This window comes from Scleropages formosus, chromosome 18 (assembly GCF_900964775.1).
Source record: "Scleropages formosus chromosome 18, fSclFor1.1, whole genome shotgun sequence".
Lineage (NCBI taxonomy): Eukaryota > Metazoa > Chordata > Actinopteri > Osteoglossiformes > Osteoglossidae > Scleropages > Scleropages formosus.
The window spans coordinates 909,208-928,868 of NC_041823.1; the positions used below are offsets into that span (position 1 = coordinate 909,208).

Below are 19,661 nucleotides of genomic sequence, written 5' to 3' on the forward strand. Positions count from 1 at the left end.
TAATATTGCTCTAAAACAATGTAGCCATTTAATAAATGTATCTGAGAGCTTCAGTCACATACTACATGGAATGACCTCCTCTGCATAAAATTTGCAAACGTTTCTGATAGAAAAGATATTTACCACAAGTTAAAGCTTAAGTAACGAAGAAAAATATTAAGAAACATTCCACAAAATTTTGCAATCCTTGATTAGGTATTGCAACTTCTCTGCAACACCAAAATGTTTGCTCTCCAAGAGCAAGAGCTCTGATGTTGCAGATATTAAGTTGCTATGATGCTGGATATCATTATTTATTTAAAATGGGCCAAATAGGAATGATATAGTAAAGTGTGATGATAATAAAAAAAAAAAAATAAAGTCTGAGAAAGGAAGCTGCATGACTTTACTGAGTAAATATTCGCCTGAACATGGGCTTTTCAACAAAATGTTCACCAATGTAAATATAATGAAAACAAATCATTTTTATTCTGCTGTGATAGAAACCCCATTTCTTGTTTATAAATAGTAATGTCATTACTCACAGAGGACCCCTGTGTAGCACAGTGCCACAGACAATGGAAGCAAACCCAGCACCTCAGAGGATCCACCCCTGTGCACTGATCAATGCCTTTCATGGTTTGTACCCTGTCCAAAGCCTTGTCTAGACCCAAGTACAGTACTTGTCAAAGTCCTCGTCCAAGGCCAGTTCTGATTTGCGTCCGTGTTTTGTGTCATCTTCATTCGAACAGCTTTTACATTATAAGACTGTATGCTGTATACTGGAAAACTAGTTCCTGATTCACAAAATGTTCAACCATGCAAAATTACTGTTGTTTTTCAAACATGGAACCAAGTCCAGAATATTAGAGCTACCTGTAAATCGAGGCTTTGGACCCGCATGTTAAATATCACTTATTTACAATATGTTTGCATGTTCCATTTTGCACCAAACCTATCCCAGAATCACTGTGGACAAGGCTAGGTGGCATATACTCTGGACAGGACACCAGTCCATCACAGGGTTTGCACAGAGATGCACACAACTTAACATCACCAATCCAGCTGAAACACATGGCTTTGGACTGTGGGAGGAAACTGGAGCAGCTGGGGGAAACCCACAGACCTGGGGAAAACACAAAAATCTTTCACAGACTGAGCTGGACTCAAACCTATGCCTGAACTACCAAGGTGCTGTCAGGCAGCAGCACTACCCGCTGTGCCACCATGCCACTCCTTCTCTTTTCATTGTGTCATTTTATTCTGTTGTTCTATGGCAGCATGGTGGCACAGCAGTCAGCACTGGTTCCTCAGCTTGTGTCTGTGGGTGTGTGTGTGGATTTGTACCTGCTTCATTCTATGTGGAGTTTATATGTTCTCTCCGTGCTTGTGTGCATTTCTTCCAGGTTCTTTTGTTCTACTGTTCCTGCCTCCTGTTCCAAGGAACCTTGTTGATTCACACTCAGATCTTCATGTACATGCTTCATGAACAGCACAGAATCTGCACTGATCTCCTTTTGCACTTTGCATTAGTCATTAGTATTTGCAGTACATTAGTCATTTACACTAGTAATTTTGTGAACAGCATTTGTAAATAGGGGTGTGGTGGTGCAGCGGGTTTGTCCAGCACCTCGCAGTTTGGTGGGTCTGGGGTTTGAGTTCTGCTTGGTGCCTTGCTATGGACTGGTGTCCTGTCCAGGGTGTACTCTCCCACCCCTTCAGTCTTGCACCTGATGTTGCTGGGAAGGCTTCGGGGCACTGCAACCTCACTTGGGACAAGGGGTGGTTGACAATGGATGTTTATAAATAAACAGTGTAACTGCACCCAGAAACTTTCTGTCACGAACCCATCTGCTAGCACATCGGCAACACCTGCTGCTCCCCTGATGGGATAGCAGATAAAATGGAACGCCGATGTGTCCTCAGTGTAGAACCATAGTAATGAGCAACCGCTGTTTCCCACTCGACTTGCGTTTGCTGAAACACTTCTTGGATTACTGACCTTTTACCTATTTTCTACTCGACCACGATTCCTGTCTTGTCCTTTCATTGAAGTTCGCCGATCGCCTGACCCTTGCCTGTCCCTTGACCATTCTCTTGCCTGATCCTGGATTGCTAATAAAACCGAAAACTCCATCTGCACTTGAGTCAGTCACCTTCCTGAGCCCCGTCGCCATGACAGAAGGTTCTGCCTTTACACCAGACTCAGCAGAACTTGCCCAGGTGTGGACTGCTTTGGCGTCACAGGGCGCACTCCTCAGTGCTCATGAACAGACACTAATGGGCTGATAAATGCTCTCCAAGCCGAGGGGGGTCCTCCAACCCACAGAGGAGACTGAGCCCACAGCCTCCGAAGACGGCACTACGTCTACACCCCCGAGTGCCCCCTACCCGGGAATGCACATCGCCACCCCAGAGAGGTACGATGGAACACCAGAGCAGTGCCAAGGTTTTTTGGAGCAGTGCGAGCTGGTGTTCACCCGCTTGCCTCTCATGTACCAATCTGACGATGCTAAGATCGCATTCGTAGTAGAGCGGTTGGAACTCCACAGCCCTCCTCACCTGCTTTCGCAATGGGCTCCAACCCCAGATCCAAGCGGAGCTGGCCTATCGGGAGGAACAATGGGGCTTCGACCGCTTTGTGGAGACCGCCATTCTGGTGGACAACCTCGGCCAGGAAGGAACCCCACGACATAGCCCGCTTTTTTTCTCCACTGTCACTGCCCGGTGAGTGTGTGGCTACAATGCAGGTGTACCAGAGCACACTGGACCTCAAGGAGAGGAGGCGCCGCATTCTGGGAAACCTGTGCTTCTACTGCGGCTCCCCGGGCCACGCCCGGATGGTCTGTCCATTGCGGCCACCTCGAGAGACCCCAGGGTAAACGAAGGTGAGCTCCAGGGAGTACGAGGACAACTGTCTGTGTATCCTGGGAGGGATATCTGTTGCATGCCTGCATGGTGGCGGCCGGTTGTTTCATGGATATGGAGTTCGCTAACATGCACCGCATTCCCTGCCAGACATGTGAGTTCAGGCTGCTCGTGAACGCCCTTGACTGCTAACCCTTAGGCTTGGGTGTGGTGGACACTTGCACCATCCCGCTACAGATCGGGATAGGGGTGTGTCACCAGGAAAGCCTAACATTCTTTTTGATCCATGCTCCAGACACCCCGATCATCCTAGGCTTCCCGCGAGTAGTCCGTCATGACCCAACATTCCGGTGGAGTACCTGGGAGCTGGTGGCCTGAGGCGACAGGTGCTGGTACTCCTGCCTGGCACTCCTGTGCTGGGCCAAGTCCGTGGAGGGAGTTGCAGGCCTTCCCTCTATGGAGGTGCCTCAGGAATACAGGGACCTTCAGGAGATCTTTAGCAAGACCTGAGCAGCCAAGTGGCCGAACTTCCCCCTCACTGATCCTGGGATTGTGCTATCGAGCTGTTGCCGGGAACAACACTTCCCCGGGGTCGGGTGTACCCTCTATCCTTACCAGAACAGAAAACCATGCAGGAGTACATCACGGAGGCGCTGGCTTCAGGCCTCGTTTGGCCTTTCATCTTAGCTGGCTTCTTCTTCGTAGGTTAGAAGGACGGGGGCCTCCGTCCCTGCATCCATTACGGCGGGCTGAATGCCATCACCGTCCGTTATCCACATCCCTTGCACCTGATAACAGCCACCCCGGAGAGCATCCACGGATCCACCATCTTCACAAAGCTAGATCTCTGAAGCACATACAATCTGGTGCATATCCGCAAGGGGGAGGAGTGGAAGGCAGCGTTTTCCACCTGCCTGGTTCATTATGAGTACCGTGTCATGCCTTTTGGCCTGTCGAATGCCCCCTCAGTCTTCCAGGCCTTTGTGAACCACGTGTGGGGGGGCTTCGTGATTGCCTATCTTGATGACATTTTGATCTTCTCCCAGACCCGAGAGGAACACGTCAACCAGATATGGACAGTCTTACGTGGATTACTCCAGCACCGGTTGTACGTAAAAGGAGAGAAGTGCTTGTTCCACCAGAGCCAGGTATCTTTTCTGGGATATGTCCTAAGGCAAGAGGGGATAGCTAAGGGCCGTTAGAAAGTCCACACAGTGACCACCTGGCCTAGACCCACCACGGTGAAAGCCCTCCAGTGCTTTCTCAGCTTCACCAACTCCTATTGTCGCTTCATTTGTGGCTTCAGCACCCTGGCGACCCCTCTCTCAGCCCTTTCTGCGCATATGGAGCGTAGACTACCACGGAGTGATGCTGCTGAAGAGGCATTCCAGGAGCTGAAGGAATGCTTCACTTCGGCCCCGGTGCTCAAGCATCCCGATGCCTCCCTACCGTTCGTGGTGGAGGTCGATGCCTCATCTGTTGGAGTCGGGACTGTTCTCTCTCAGAGAGAAGGGAGACCACAAAAGTTGTTCTATTGTGCATTTTTTTCCCGTAAGTTGTCCCCGGCCGAAAGCAATTATGACATAGGAAACCGGGAACTGCAAGCTGTCAAACTTGCTCTCGAGGAATGGCGACCCTGGCTTGAGGGAGCAGTGCACCTGTTCCTCGTACTCACTGATCACCGCAATCTCGAGTACCAAGAGAAGGCCTGTCAGCTGAACGCCCTTCAGGCCCGGTGGGCCCTGTTTTTCACTCGTTTTAACTTCACTGTTTCCTATCGACCCGGTTCCAAGAATACCAAGGAAGATGCCTTGTCTAGGGTCCAGCCAGAGCTAATCCTACCCGAGGGGTATGTCATGGGTCCCATCCGGTGGCAGCTCCTGGAAGATTTGCAGGCTGCGCAGACCACAGAGGCTGAGCCTCCGGGAAAGCCTGCTGGGAAGGAGTGTGTGCCCAGTCAGCTAAGAGCCCCTTTGTTGCAGTGGGCCCATGAAGCGCCCAAAGCCGGGCATCCAGTGCACTCTTTCTCTCCCGTAGAGTCCGTTCTGGTGGCCCTCCTTGGCAGACGATATCCGGGACTTCGTGCAGGCATGTGTCACCCAAGCCTAGACCCTGTTGGTAAAGCCCACCGGCCTCCTGGAATCACTTCCCATGCCATTCCGACCGTGGACCCACATTGCAGTGGATTTCCTGGTTGACCTTCCTGCATCTGAGGGTAAGACAGTTATACTAACAGTAGTGGACTGTTTCTCCAAGGCATGTCGGCTGATTTTACTTCCCAAGCTGCCGTCTGCCTTAGAGGCAGCCTAAGCCCTCTTCCACCTTTCGGCTGTATGAGCTTCCGGAGGACATCGTCTCGGATAGGGGACCTCAGTTCACCACTAGACTGTGGAAGGCCTTCTGGGCGCAAATGGGAGTCAAGTTAAGCCTGACATCAGGGTACCAACCGCAGGCCAATGGCTAAGTGGAGCAACTTCAACAAGATGTCTCCAGGTATCTCCAATCCTATTGCACCCATCAACAACAACACCAGTGGGCCCGGTACCTACCTTGGGCGGAGTATGCCCGCAATACCGCTTCTCATTCCACTACAGGGCTCCCCCCCCTTCCAGTGTGTACTAGGGTATCAGCTGGCCCTGTTCCCTTGGGAAGCCCCTCCAAGCCAGGTTCCTGCAGTGGAGGACTGGCATCGGGACAGTGGGAACGTGTGGCGGTCCATTCAGAACCACCTGCGCCAGAGCTCCGAGATGTACAAACGGCAGGCCGACCGCCACCGGCGCACCCTCTCGTTCATGCCTGGACAAAGTGTCTGGCTCTCGATGCGGGACCTCTGGTTAAAAGTGCCCTCGAAGAAACTTGCACCCCGTTACATAGGCCCGTTCAAGGAGGGTGACCCCTGTCACATACCATTTGCAATTGCCTCCAGACCTTAGGGGGCACCCTACCTTCCATGTGTCCCTTCTGAAGCCCTGCGGGGTCTCGCTCCATCAGCCGGCCGCCACAATGTCCCAGCCCCGTCCGGTGCCGGTGGATGGGGATCAAAGCTATACATTCCAGTCCTTGCTCGACTTCTGCCACCCACGGGGACAGTGTGTGGGCTGATAACACTACATAGAGTTCATTGGAAGTCACGTCACTGAAAAGCCTCTGATAAATAAATAAATGTAATGCCAGAACATCTCCTGGTGGTGGGGCAGTGTCAGGGACATTTCCCTGCAACTGACCTCAGGATTTACCATTCCCACATGTGATTCTTTCTCCATGACCCCAGCAAATGTCTCCTTTCACTGCTAACTACAAAGTCCTGGTCTTACACCCATTGCGCTCCCCAGCTTTTATCTTCCTTCTTAAGCACAGCAGGAAGCTTCCCTTTTCTGCCTTCTTGGCCAGCGCCTGCAGTGACCGTCCTCTCTGTACCTGTCGCTCCAACTGCTATCAGTCCACACTGGCTAGGTGTCCCACAAAGCCTTGGCATCCCAGCTCCTTCAGGCTGACAGCCGCCCTCCATCCTGTTTAAATTTACAGCTATTCACTCAGCAGGTGCTTTTCTCCAAAGAGACACACACACACATTTTCAGAACCGCTTGTCCCATACGGGGTCACGGGGAACCAGAGCCTAACCCGGCAACACAGGGCGTAAGGCTGGAGGGCGAGGGGACACACCCAGGACGGGAAGAGACACACATCTGCCGCAATTTCACAAATATAGAACATATTATTTAAACAAAATGTAATTTTCATTTGAAATTCATTGTTGGAGACAAATTATTTTTTCTTAGCAAAAGTATAATGAATTCTGAAAGTATGATGACACCTGTGGTTGGCTTATAACTGTTTACATTAAAGTAATTATGTGGCAAAGCAGTACCACAATATCAGCCAACCACACTTCTCAGATTTTTAAAACCACTGTTATGTTTGGCTACATAGTAATGCCTCCAAACTTAATGCTGACATAGCCGAAGCCTTTATTTAAAATTTATGCATTTTTCATCACTGGGATATTTAATCCAGTCTGAGCAAAGCACTGAGAACATTGATATTGAAAGGAAATTCTTGCCTTGCTAGTAGTTATGAAGCCTGTTTGGCACAAACAAATGGTTTGGTCTTTGAACAGAGGAAATCATTCCACTGTTTTCTCCCTGTGAAAAGAGACACACACACACACACACACATACACTTTCTAAACCACTTGTCCCGTACGGGGTCACAGGGAACCAGAGCCTACCCGGCAACACAGGGCGTAGGGCCAGAGGGGGAGGGGACACACCCCAGACAGGACGCCAGTCCGCCACAAGGCACCCCAAGCAGGACTCAAACCCCAGACCCACTAGAGAGCAGGACCCAGTCCAACCCACTGCGCCACTGCACCCCCCAAAAGAGAAACACACACACACACACACACACACACACACACACACACACACACACACACACACACACACTTTCAGAACCATTTGTCCCATACGGGGTCACGGGGAACCGGAGCCCACCCAGGAACACAGGGGCGTAAGGCCGGAGGGGGAGGGAACACACCCAGGACGGGACACCAGTCCATCACAAGGCACCCCAAGCGGGACTTGAACCCCAGACCCACCTGACAGCAGGACTGTGGTCCAACCCACTGCGCCACTGCACCCCCTCAAAAGAGAAACAATTCAGTCATAACGAGAGATCTTGTTTCACAATTTTAACAAATCATATAGAATCGAGTGCGAAGGGTTGGACACATCGGCTCTGTATATTGCAGTGAATAAATAGAAAGCAGGAGACAGCCGCTCTGTGAAAAGATTATCGCAACGACTTTATGAAAATTACGAGGCAGAATCTGCTGATTTTCAACAACAAAATTCATAAAGTAATAAATAACCAGAATCTGCTTTACTGCAGTCAGTGACGGCAGCAGCAGGCATCAGCGCTGCTAACCAACTTACTCTCGGTGAGGAAATAATATAAAAGTTCCGACATTCTGATAAGTGCAAAGCGTACAGGAAACGGATACAATTACAATATTTCTCAATATCCTATTTTTGAAAAAATATAAAGCCGTGAACCGCCACCTTATCGTGGTGGAGGGGTTTGAGTGCCTGAATGAGTCCAGGAGCTATGTTGTCTGGGGCTACATGCCCCTGGTAGGGTCTCCCATGGCAGACAGGTCCTGGATGACAGACGAGACAAAGCGCGGTTCAAAAACCCCTTATGAAGGAAAAAGCAAGGCGTCCGTTTACCCCGCCCGGTATGGGGTCACCGGGGCCCCACCCTGGAGCCAGGCCTGGGGGGGGGGCTCGCATGCGAGCGCCTGGTGGCCAGGTCTATGCCCACGGGGCCTGGCCGGGCTCAGCCCGAAGCCATAACGTGGAGCCGCTCTTCGGTGGGCTCACCATCTGCCGGAGAAACCGTAAGGGGCCGGTGCATTGTGAGTTGGGCGGTGGTCGGGGCCGAGTGCCCGGCCGACCCAAACCTCGGGCGCCAACTCTGGTTTTTGGGACTTGGAATGTCACCTCACTGGCGGGGAAGGAGCCTGAGCTGGTGCGGGAAGTTGAGAGATACCGTCTAGATATAGTCGGGCTCACTTCCACTCACAGCTTGGGTTCTGGAACCACTCTTGTCGACCAGGGGTGGACTCTCCACTATTCTGGCGTTGCCCAAGGTGAGAGGCGGCGGGCGGGTGTGGGCTTATTAATAGCCCCCCAGTTCAGCCGCCATGTGTTGGAGTCTACCCCGGTGAATGAGAGGGTCATCTCCCTACGCCTTCGGGTCAGGGAACGGTCTCTCACTGTCGTTTGTGCTTATGCGCCTAGCGGCAGTGTAGAGTACCCGGCCTTTTTAGAGTCCTTGGGGGGCGTGCTGGAAAGCGCTCCCACTGGGGACTCTGTCGTTCTACTGGGGGACTTTAACGCCCACGTGGGCAGCGACAGTGATACCTGGAGGGGCGTGATTGGGAGGAACGGCCTCCCTGATCTGAACCCGAGTGGTGAGTTGTTATTGGATTTCTGTGCTAGTCGCGGTTTATCCATAACGAACACCATGTTCATGCATAAGGGTGTCCACCAGTGCACTTGGCACCAGGACGCCCTAGGTCGGAGGTCGATGATCGACTTTGTAGTCGTTTCTTCTGACCTTCGGCCATATGTCTTGGACACTCGGGTGAAGAGAGGGGCTGAGCTGTCAACTGATCACCACCTGGTGGTGAGTTGGATTCGATGGCGGGGGAAAAAGCTGGATAGACCTGGCAGGCCCAAACGCATAGTGAGGGTCTGTTGGGAACGTTTGGCGGAGGCCCCTGTCAGAGAGGTCTTCAACTCCCACCTCCGACAGAGCTTCAACCAGGTCCCGAGGGAGGTGGGGGACATTGAGTCCGAATGGACTATGTTCCGCTCCTCCATTGTCGGTGCGGCGGTTCGGAGCTGCGGCCATAAGGTCTCCGGTGCCTGTCGCGGCGGCAATCCCCGAACACGGTGGTGGACACCGGAAGTAAGGGATGCCGTCAAGCTGAAGAAGGAGTTCTATCGGGCCTGGCTGGCTCATGGGACTCCTGAAGCAGCTGACAGGTACCGACGGGCCAAACGGAGCGCGGCTCTGGCAGTCGCCGCGGCAAAAACTCGGGCTTGGGAGGAGTTCGGTGAGGCCATGGAGGAAGACTTTCGGTCGGCCTCAAAGAGATTCTGGCAAACCGTCCGGCGACTCAGAGGGGGGAAGCGGTGTTCCACGAACACTGTTTACAGTGGAAGTGGTGCGCTGCTGACCTCAGCTGAGGATGTTCTCGGGCGGTGGAAGGAGTACTTTGAGGATCTCCTCAATCCCTCCGACACGCCTTCCATAGAGGAAGCTGAGGCTGGGGACTCGGAGGGGGACTCGTCCATTACCCTGGCTGAAGTTGCTGAGGTAGTCAAAAAAACTCCTCGGTGGCAAGGCTCCGGGGGTGGATGAGATCCGCCCCGAGTTTCTCAAGTCTCTGGATGTTGTGGGGCTGTCTTGGCTGACACGCCTCTGCAGCATCGCGTGGAGTTCGGGAACGGTGCCTCTGGACTGGCAGACCGGGGTGGTGGTCCCTCTTTTTAAGAAGGGGGACCGGAGATTGTGTTCCAACTACAGGGGGATCACACTCCTTAGCCTCCCTGGGAAAGTCTATGCCAGGGTACTGGAAAGGAGAATCCGACCGATAGTCGAACCTCGGATCCAGGAGGAGCAATGCGGTTTTCGCCCTGGCCGTGGAACACTGGACCAGCTCTATACCCTCACTAGGGTGCTGGAGGGTTCGTGGGAGTTTGCCCAACCAGTCCATATGTGTTTTGTGGACCTGGAGAAGGCATTCGACCGTGTCCCTCGTGGCATCCTGTGGGGGGTACTTCGGGATTATGGGGTTCGGGGCTCGTTGCTACGGGCTGTTCGTTCCCTGTATGACCGGAGCAGGAGCTTGGTTCGCATTGCCGGCAGTAAGTCAGACCTTTTCCCGGTGCATGTTGGACTCCGCCAGGGCTGCCCTTTGTCACCGATTCTGTTCATTATCTTTATGGACAGAATTTCTAGGCGCAGTCAGGGAACGGAGGGTGTCTGCTTTGGTGGCCGCGAGATCTCGTCTCTGCTTTTTGCGGACGATGTGGTCCTGTTGGCTTCATCGAATCAAGACTTGCAGCGTGCACTGGGGAGGTTTGCAGCCGAGTGCGAAGCGGCGGGGATGAGAATCAGCACCTCCAAATCCGAGGCCATGGTTCTCAGTCGGAAAAAGGTGGATTGCTCCCTCCGGGTTAGGGGGGAGTTGCTCCCTCAAGTGGAGGAGTTTAAGTATCTCGGGGTCTTGTTCACGAGTGAGGGAAAAATGGAGCGGCAGGTTGACAGGCGGATCGGTGCGGCGTCCGCAGTAATGCGGTCATTGTACCGGTCTGTTGTGGTGAAGAGGGAGCTGAGTCGTAAGGCGAAGCTCTCAATTTACCGGTCGATCTACGTTCCTACCCTCACCTATGGTCATGAACTCTGGATCATGACCGAAAGAATGAGATCGCGGATACAAGCGGCAGAAATGAGTTTCCTCCGCAGAGTGGCTGGGCGCACCCTTAGTTAGGGTGAGGAGCTCAGTCACCCGGGAGGAGCTCGGAGTAGAGCCGCTGCTCCTCCGCATCGAGAGGAGCCAGTTGAGGTGGCTCGGGCATCTGTTCCGGATGCCTCCTGGACGCCTCCCTGGGGAGGTGTTCCGGGCTTGTCCCACTGGGAGGAGGCCTCGGGGCAGACCCAGGACACGTTGGAGAGACTATGTCTCCCGGCTGGCCTGGGAACGCCTTGGGGTTCCCCCAGAGGAACTGGAGGAGGTGTGCGGGGAGAGGGAAGTCTGGAGTACTCTGCTCGGACTGCTGCCCCCGCGACCCGGCCCCGGATAAAGCGGAGGAAGATGGATGGATGGATGGATGGAAAATTCATAAAGTGAACATGATGGACAAAAGTTTTGACACTTCTCCACTTGACTCAGTGCTACTAGTTCTTGATTTGTTCACAGCTGACTGCACCTCTGTGGAATGAAAATAATCTGTCATTCTGAAAATGACTGAGGTGAATCAATCTGCTGATTTTGAATGTCTCCGAATAATAAATATCACATGTAGAGCGTTTTGAGACCTTTCCACTGAATCAGTGCCACTGGTTATTTGTTTGTCAAATCTGACAGATTTGTTAATCCCTGTTAATCCTTCAATTAAACCAGGTGAAGACAGTGAAGCTGTCAGAGGACCGAAAACACATCCCTGCACCGCAGGGAGAAGCTACAAAAGGCGTCTGTACAGGTGAAGTCATTAAAGAGACAAAACTGATGTTTTCAAGGAAGTTCAGCTCAGTTTTCGTTCAGAAAGGGTACAGTGGGTAGTATAGTGGTTAGAGCTCCTGCCTTTCGATCCCAAGCTCAGTGGTTCATGTGTCATCTCCCGTGTTAGTATCCTTGTGCAACATCACACACATTATCTAAAACTGCCTGTTGCAGCAAGCCAGAGTCTAACTTGGCAGTGTAAGGAGGAGGGGGCACACCCAAGATAAGACACTGATTTATCACAAGGTACCCCCAGCAGGACTTGAATCCTGGACCTCCCAGGGAGCAGGCATGGACCAAACCTGCTGCACTACCATAGCCCACATTGAGCAACATACTTATCCTATATTTTTCCAGTAAAATAAAGTTACAGAGCTGTATAAATGGATAAATAATTGTAAGTAGCTCAACACTGTAAGTTACTTTGGAGAAAAGCATCACTAAAATGAATAAATGTAGTGGAAAAAGTTACTTAGCCTTATCGATTTTGTGCTAAACTGAAGATTTTATTTACATTTACATTTATTTACACCATTAAAAGTATTTCATCTTTACAGTTAATAAGTGTGCAATGGTTGCACAGCAGGTAGCGCTGGTGACTAACATTATATGGGCTCTGGGTTCACTTTGGGTTCAAACCCCTATCAGCGTACGTGGAGTTTCTTCCCACAGTCCGCAGATGTGTGTTTTATGTGATCTGGTGAGTAAATTTCCTTTACTGTGTGAGTGACTCTGTGGGATTTCCCTGCAATGGACTGGTGTCCTGTCCAAGGTGTGCCCTGCCTGTCCTTACTTTTACATTTACATTTATTCACTTAGTAGACGCTTTTGTCCAAAGCAACGTACATCTCAGCAAAAGTACAATTTATGCATTACATTGAGAGAAGGAGACATAACTGCAGACATAAAAGTCTCAAGCAAACCTAGTTTGTTCCCTACCACTTGCTGCACCGAGGTTCATCGCTCAAGTAGGCGCATAAGACACAGACAAATCCCGATACTGACACCAATTTTTCTTCTTTTTTTTAAATTAAATATTATAAGATACACAAATGAGCAGTACAATACCAGAGTAATGGCTGAATAAAGGTTGTATCTGGGGATGCTTCTGGAGTTACGATGCGTGAACAGTTACACCACAGATGATCTGAAGAGATCTTGGGCGAAGTGGATTTGGAAAAAGTGGGTTTTCAGGCCCTTTTTGAACATAGACAGAGTTTCCGCAGTTCTGAGTGACAGGGGAAGGTCATTCCACCACAACGGACCCAGAACCGAGAACCTCCAAGCTTTGCCTTTTGTGCGCAGGACCGCCAAGCGAGCAAGGTGACTTACATTGCTAGATACACTACTTACAATGGGTCAGTCATCCATACATCAGTGGAACACACTCTCTCTGTAACTCACACACTATGGGGGAACCTGAACAGCATGTCTTTAGACTGTGGGAGAAAACAGGAACACCTGGAGGAAACCCACGCAGACACGGGGAGAACATGCAAACTCTACACAGACTGAGCAGGGATTGAACCTATGTCCTCGTACACCACCCAGGTGCTGTGCCACCGTGCTGCCTCTACAACAAGGCCCCGACCACTCTCAAACCCATCCTGCCAAAGTCCTGCTTCATGGCCCCTGTGCAGTGGCAATTCACAGAGGATCTCTAGAGGGCCCAGGAGAAAAATCTAGGACCAGTGGACACCTCGAAGGCAAGGAGTACCGCTGGGTACATGATGCCCCGGCAGCCGGCCACCTCGGGAGCCGACTCTTTCCCTACTGGAGAAGAGGTACTGGTGGCCCTCTCTTTGGGAGGAAGTACAGGAGTTCGTGGAGGCAGGTAAGGTCTGTTAACAGGCTAAAACCCTGAACCAAAAGTCTCTTCTGCTGAAGAAAATCATGTGAGGAGGGTTGGAAGGTACAGTAAACCTGTTTGTACTGTGTTCTTGACTTCCTTCTACTGATCCCTTAGTGAAACTTCACTTTCCAACACAAACTACAGAAAACAGATTAGTTCCCAGATATATACAGTATATAAAAAGCTTCTATTAAAATTCACAGTTGGTTTGCATGCGACAATTGAAGAAATTTATCTTTCTTAGCTAAAGTGTAATGAATTTCTAGTGTAATGTCTAATGAATTCCTGAAGTGTAATTTTGCCTCTAGTATAAACTGTTGGATATTTAGAAAGATTACTGTACATTTTATCATTATATTTAATTATGCTATACAACAGTACCACAATAACTACTAAGACTTTTTTTTTAAAGCCCTGCACTATTTAGCTACATAGTAATGACTCCAAACTTAATGCTGACAAAGCTGAAGCCTTTATTGAAGATTTATGCAGTTTTCATCACTGGGATGTTTAACCCAGTCTGAGCAAAGCACTGAGTACATTGATATTGAAAGAAAATCTTTGCTTTGGTAGGAGTTATGAAGCTTGTCTCGCACAAACAGATGGATTGTACTTCTTGCAGGAGATATCGTTCCACAATTTTTGATCTGTCAAAAGAAAAATCAAAGTGAATCATAAGGAGGCAGCTTCTTTCAGAAATGAAACAATAAGTAAAAATTTAATACTTTAAATAATCCTTGTCTGACTTTGGATGCTTTGTATATTATTTTTCTCTTTCCAAAGTAAGAATAACAGTGAGACCACATATAAATTTCATATATGTAGTCAGAGAAACACAAAAGAATTACTGTGCAATAAAAATTACCTCCAAAGTTCATTTCAAGGCAATTTTCACCTCCACGGTTATTGGGTTCTCCAGGGGTCCATTTGGTGAAGTCAAATGGAGTCCCATCAACCCAGATCCACTTTCCCTCCTGTATTGTAAAAACAGGGTAATTTGTAGTCAGCACACACAGCATCAGAACCGCTTGTCCCATACAGGGTCACAGGGAGCTGGAGCCTAACCCGGGAACACAGAGTGCAGGGCTGGAGGGGGAGGGGACACACCCAAGACAGGATGCCAGTCCATCGCAAGGAACCCAAAGGGGGACTTGAACCCCTGACCCACCAGAAAGCAGGACCCAGTCCAACCCACTGCACCACTAGACCACTGCACCCCCTGGTAATTTGTAGTGTGAGAGGGAAACGAAAGGTTAGAATTTACTGTATGACACATGAGGTCATTACTCACATTAAGGGAGAGGTGGTGCATTTTGTACATACGTTGCATCGTGTCTTTCCTGTATTATTTATTTAACCTTGAGGCACAATATAAAACAACTTTCTGTTGAAAACTGTAAAAATTGTATATAACAAATATGCTATTTGTTATCATATCAGTTCACAGCACTATTATATTACTCGCTAGAGAACCATAAACTTAAAAAATCAATTCTGAATTAATCGGATTTTAAGTGTTACATCTATATGAAAATGGTATTCAGCAATGTTTTGATGATGATGCCAGCGGAAGCTGGTTGCGTAGGAGTTAGAGGTGCTGCCTTTTGACAGCACTATTATACTATATTATACTACTTGCTAGATGTGAATAAACTTAAAAAACTACATTTGAATTAAATTTTAAGAATTTCATATATATTAAAATTGTATCCCCTGAGTAGGGGGTGTGGTGGCGCAGTGGGTTGGACCGCAGTCTTGCTGTCCAGTGGGTCTGGGGTTCAAGTCCCGCTTGGGGTGCCTTGCGACGGACTGGCGTCCCGTCCTGGGTGTGTCCCCTCCCCCTCTGGCCTTACGCCCTGTGTTGCCGGGTAGGCTCCGGTTCCCCGTGGCCCCGTAAGGGACAAGCGGTTCTGAAAATGTGTGTGTGTGTATCCCCTGATGTACCCGGGGCAGCTGGCAGCATAGCGGTTAGAGATGCTGCTTTAACACAAGTTATTTACTGTAAATAGCTCCAGTGAAATTATCCATCTGTGTAAATTTGCAAATAGTTCTTTGCACCTTAAGCTTGTTAGTTGGTCTGGAAAAAAGTGTGAACTAAATTAATAAATGTAATTGTAATAAATGTTTGCAAATGTACAAAATAAATACGGAAGATACGCTTATTTTTAAGTCACCTCTTGAAAATTTATTTTGTACCTTTATCTTTTTTTATAATATAACCTGTCTGTTTACTAATGTATATCACTAATAGTTTACAGCACTATAAATCTCATTATATTCACCAGAATGATAAATTATTCCATGGGAGACATTTCACCTGAGGGGCATCTGTTCCTCCAATCCAGGCCAAAGGAAAGTTGTTGCCCAACCTCCGTGTGACATTTTGCACAAAGCGGTATTCCTGTAGGCTGTGTATAGATGCGAGGGACGCACTGAAGCGGATACAATGAATCTGCGTAGAAAACACTGCAGGTTATAAAGGACAATCATTTCTGCAATTTTGTGTTATCATTAAGCATTTTTCATTTTCTTAACTTTTAAATTTGAATTTAGTTTATTTGCCATGAAACAGTTACAGACATGTTACACACTGAAATGAACAGGAACGGAAGCATTTTGTCAAACCAAGTGTGTTGCTTTAAAAATCTGAGGAGCATGTTGTGTTTATTCAATAAACACACTGAGAATGATTTTGTTAACTGGCACGTAGCCTCGTTTAATGTCCACGCTGGGTTTTCACAACCATGTGCTTTTTTAGTATCTCCGCTAAATCCGTTTCCTTGCTGCCTAGGTATCCTTCCTGTACCTGCCATACACTTCTGCCCTCTATAGGTAATAACAGAAACAACAACTGATCACCACAGAGCATAATTAACTATTCAGTGGATGTTTGCTGCAAAGTAATTATTCTATACACACACACACACACACACACACATTTTCAGAACCGCTTGTCCCATACAGGGTCACGGGGAACCGGAGCCTACCCGGCAACACAGGGCAAAAGGACAGAGGGGACACACCCAGGATGGGACGCCAGTCCCTCGCAAGGCACTCCAAGCGGGATTCGAACCCCAGACCCACCGAAGAGCAGGACTGTGGTCCAACCCACTGCGCCACCGCACCCCCTATATTGATCTTTAATTTTTTCACCATAAGAGGTTTCCCAACTGAGGCATCTTTGTTATAATTAATTATATGGCGAGAAACATTCAAGGTGCCCAGTGCAGATACATATACAAGTTACCAGGTTTCACCATCCGAAGCTATACTTGACTGTGTTCTCCATGAACTCATGGAAATACTTCTTCTCAATTGCTTGTATAATGTGCCCCAAACAATGACTCACTTTTGATAAAAGTCACGGCCAAGTAACAAATAATAAAGTATAAATAAACCTGAGGAGGCTGTAACAATTGCTGAGGAAGAGTTTAGTGCTCTAACAGTATTACCTGTGCATGCACCCACGATGTTTTTTGGCTGATGTAGTGGAAGCAGCGTGAGTTAAACTTTTGCCATCCAGAAGGACATCCTTGTGTAGCAGAGGTGTTTTCCATGTATCCCTCAATAATCACTGCAATTAAACTGGATTAATATCATTTTACACTGAACCACTAGTGACTAGTAACTAGTATTTAGTGCCTGGGAAACAATCCAGAACTAGGACTAAACTCTTAGGGTACTACAGTCTGGCACATAAAATCATAGGGTTACAGCGGGTGGGTGACATAAGATGAGGTGTCTGCATACCAAACAGGCAATAGTTCATTAAGCATGAGTAGAATATAGATAGATAGATAGATAGATAGATAGATAGATAGATAGATAGATGAAAGAACAGATCAGGAGACAGAAGTTCTGGCTCAGTCGTGGTAGAACGATCTCCCCCGTCACTAAGAACTGCTGAATCTCTGTCCACATTTAAAAGGAGTGAAGTATCTGTCACCTGATTTCTCACGCTGTTCCTGAGCTCTGGGTGCAGCGAAACCACCACTGAGAACAAGAGCAGTGAAGAGCAACACAGAGATGCTCAGTGGCCCCATGATGCGGCTCCTGGAGGGACAGGAAACAGTTGGACCCACTGGTCAGTCCAGAGGAGAAGTTCCTTCACTGTGTGGGGTTTTACTGAAGGAATGTTGAAGCCACCTGCTCTTTCTCATCTAACATTCCTCATTAAACAGTGAACATTAAACTCTTCGAGTTGCTGCAATAGAACAGTTTCACAGTTCGACACTTTCATACTCACATGAACGCTATTTAACATCAAACTGTAATGATCACCCTTTGTTCAGCTAATTCCTCATTCACAATAAACGAGTGAAATGTTTGGTTTTCGCAAAATGTTTCTCTTCCGCTGAGTCTGTTGACTAATAAAACTTACAGTTCTCGAATCAGTGCTGGAGTTATATAGGAAAATTTATTTTTTAAAAAAAATACAATGGGAAAGACAGTTAAGAACTGAGTTTTAGAAGCTGTACCAATGTGAGTTACAGAAAACAAAAACAGTAGAGAAAAGGAGTAAAGAGAAATAGATTCTCACCATATTTTTTCTGTGACACTGAAATGATGTCGTTCTTTACTCTCTATCACATAATATGAGTGTCCTGTAAACCTTTATATAGGTTTTGTCTGGAAAGACTTGAAAATGGGAGGTTCCTCCTGTTTGCACTTTGACCAATTACAAAGAGGTAGAACCTGCGTAATTGCCAAAAATTAGACTGAGAACTTGTCTGACCTCCAGCAGTGGAGGATGTAGCAGCACAAGAGCCGCAGACTGAGAGCATGAAAAGGAAGGTAATAAAATGTGATGGTATGAACAACCTGATAATAAAGGATTACAATCGTACAGGCTGCTTGAATCAAAAGCATGAACCAATTTGTCAGCATCCTGCCTACGTAGGAATCGCTGTAATTTAGCTGTTTATTAACTGAAGGAAGTACGACTTAGTCAAAGCATTTACATGAGATACAAATGACAGCTTTCCATCCAACAGGACACCCAAATCCTTGATACAATTTGTAAGCTTGAAACTAGTACCATTTGTGGTAAATATTGGTGTGACTGTGTCAAGTTTTGGCATCACCACCCACCACAAGTACCTCTGTTTTACTGGCATTTAGAGATAAAAACATTTTTACTCATCCATAGTTTAATACTGGTAAAACAATTAGCTGAAGACACCACATGTCATGGGTCATGGAACATATAGCTGTGTGTCATTGGCATATGAATAGAAACTCCCATTGTGACTGGGAATAATGTCACCCAATGGTAACATATAAAGTGAGAACAGTAATGGACCCGACACAGAGCCCTGAGGCACACCATATAGAACTGTAGTTGAGATGGAGGGGGTGCAGTCATCAGACTACTACAATTATTCACCCATTAATACAGCCAAGCAACTTTACTGGAGCAATTGAGGGTAAATACCTTGCTTAAGGGTACTACAGCTGGTGGTGGGGTGCAAACTTAGGACCTTTGGGTGCAAAGGCAGTAACCCTGACCACTACACCATCAGCTGTCTGTATTGCTGGGGTGTTGAGAAAAACACAGATTTTTGAATTTTTCCCTTAATGGATTAGAATGGACACCAAAAGTGTGTGGTAACACAGACGGTCCAACATTACAGGAAAACTCCTCCATTCATCACTTCTGCGCCATTAAAATATTTATTCAACAAAGCAACCCATAAAGCGTGTCATGCCTCCTTTGAAATATAACCAGTACAATTTTCAAATTCACTACATGTACCATAAAGAGGCTACATGCACCATAGTTCAGAAACGTATTTCTCTGCAACCCCTCTATGGTTTTCAGAAAAGAGAGTTTGAAACCCATCGTCGCCCTGCATGTCCAGCTGTGTAACTAAACATTATATATATATTATATACAATGTGTAACTTTTCAAGTATTATTTTGCAAACTAAGGTGGCAACACTTGCGTCTTCACAACATTGCACAGCGTCCTCCATAGAAATAGATTTTCTCCACCTCTCGTTCACACACAAACACACAAATATCACTGGCTGTGCTGATAAACCACATGTAATGTTTCTGTTCTTGACGATAAGGGAAGGTGTGAGATTGTGAGGCCAACAGTGTTGCAATGTTTCTTTTATGTTACGCTATGTTGTTTAGAAAAGTGTTTCAACATGTCATGCCTT

General features: G+C 47.9%; 1 protein-coding gene across 1 annotated transcript; it reads right to left on the reverse strand.

The window, feature by feature from the left end:
* Positions 1–13,970: 13,970 nt before the first annotated feature.
* LOC114912551 (ladderlectin-like) lies at positions 13,971–18,065 on the reverse strand. Its single transcript, XM_029259880.1, has 6 exons — positions 18,034–18,065; positions 17,440–17,546; positions 16,946–17,067; positions 15,811–15,945; positions 14,359–14,467; positions 13,971–14,140 (listed from the first exon to the last, which is right to left on the reverse strand). The coding sequence occupies exons 2-6, from the start codon at positions 17,534–17,536 to the stop codon at positions 14,070–14,072; spliced, it is 534 nt and encodes a 177-aa protein (XP_029115713.1). The 5' UTR covers positions 17,537–17,546; positions 18,034–18,065; the 3' UTR covers positions 13,971–14,069.
* Between the last annotated feature and the right edge of the window lie 1,596 nt (positions 18,066–19,661).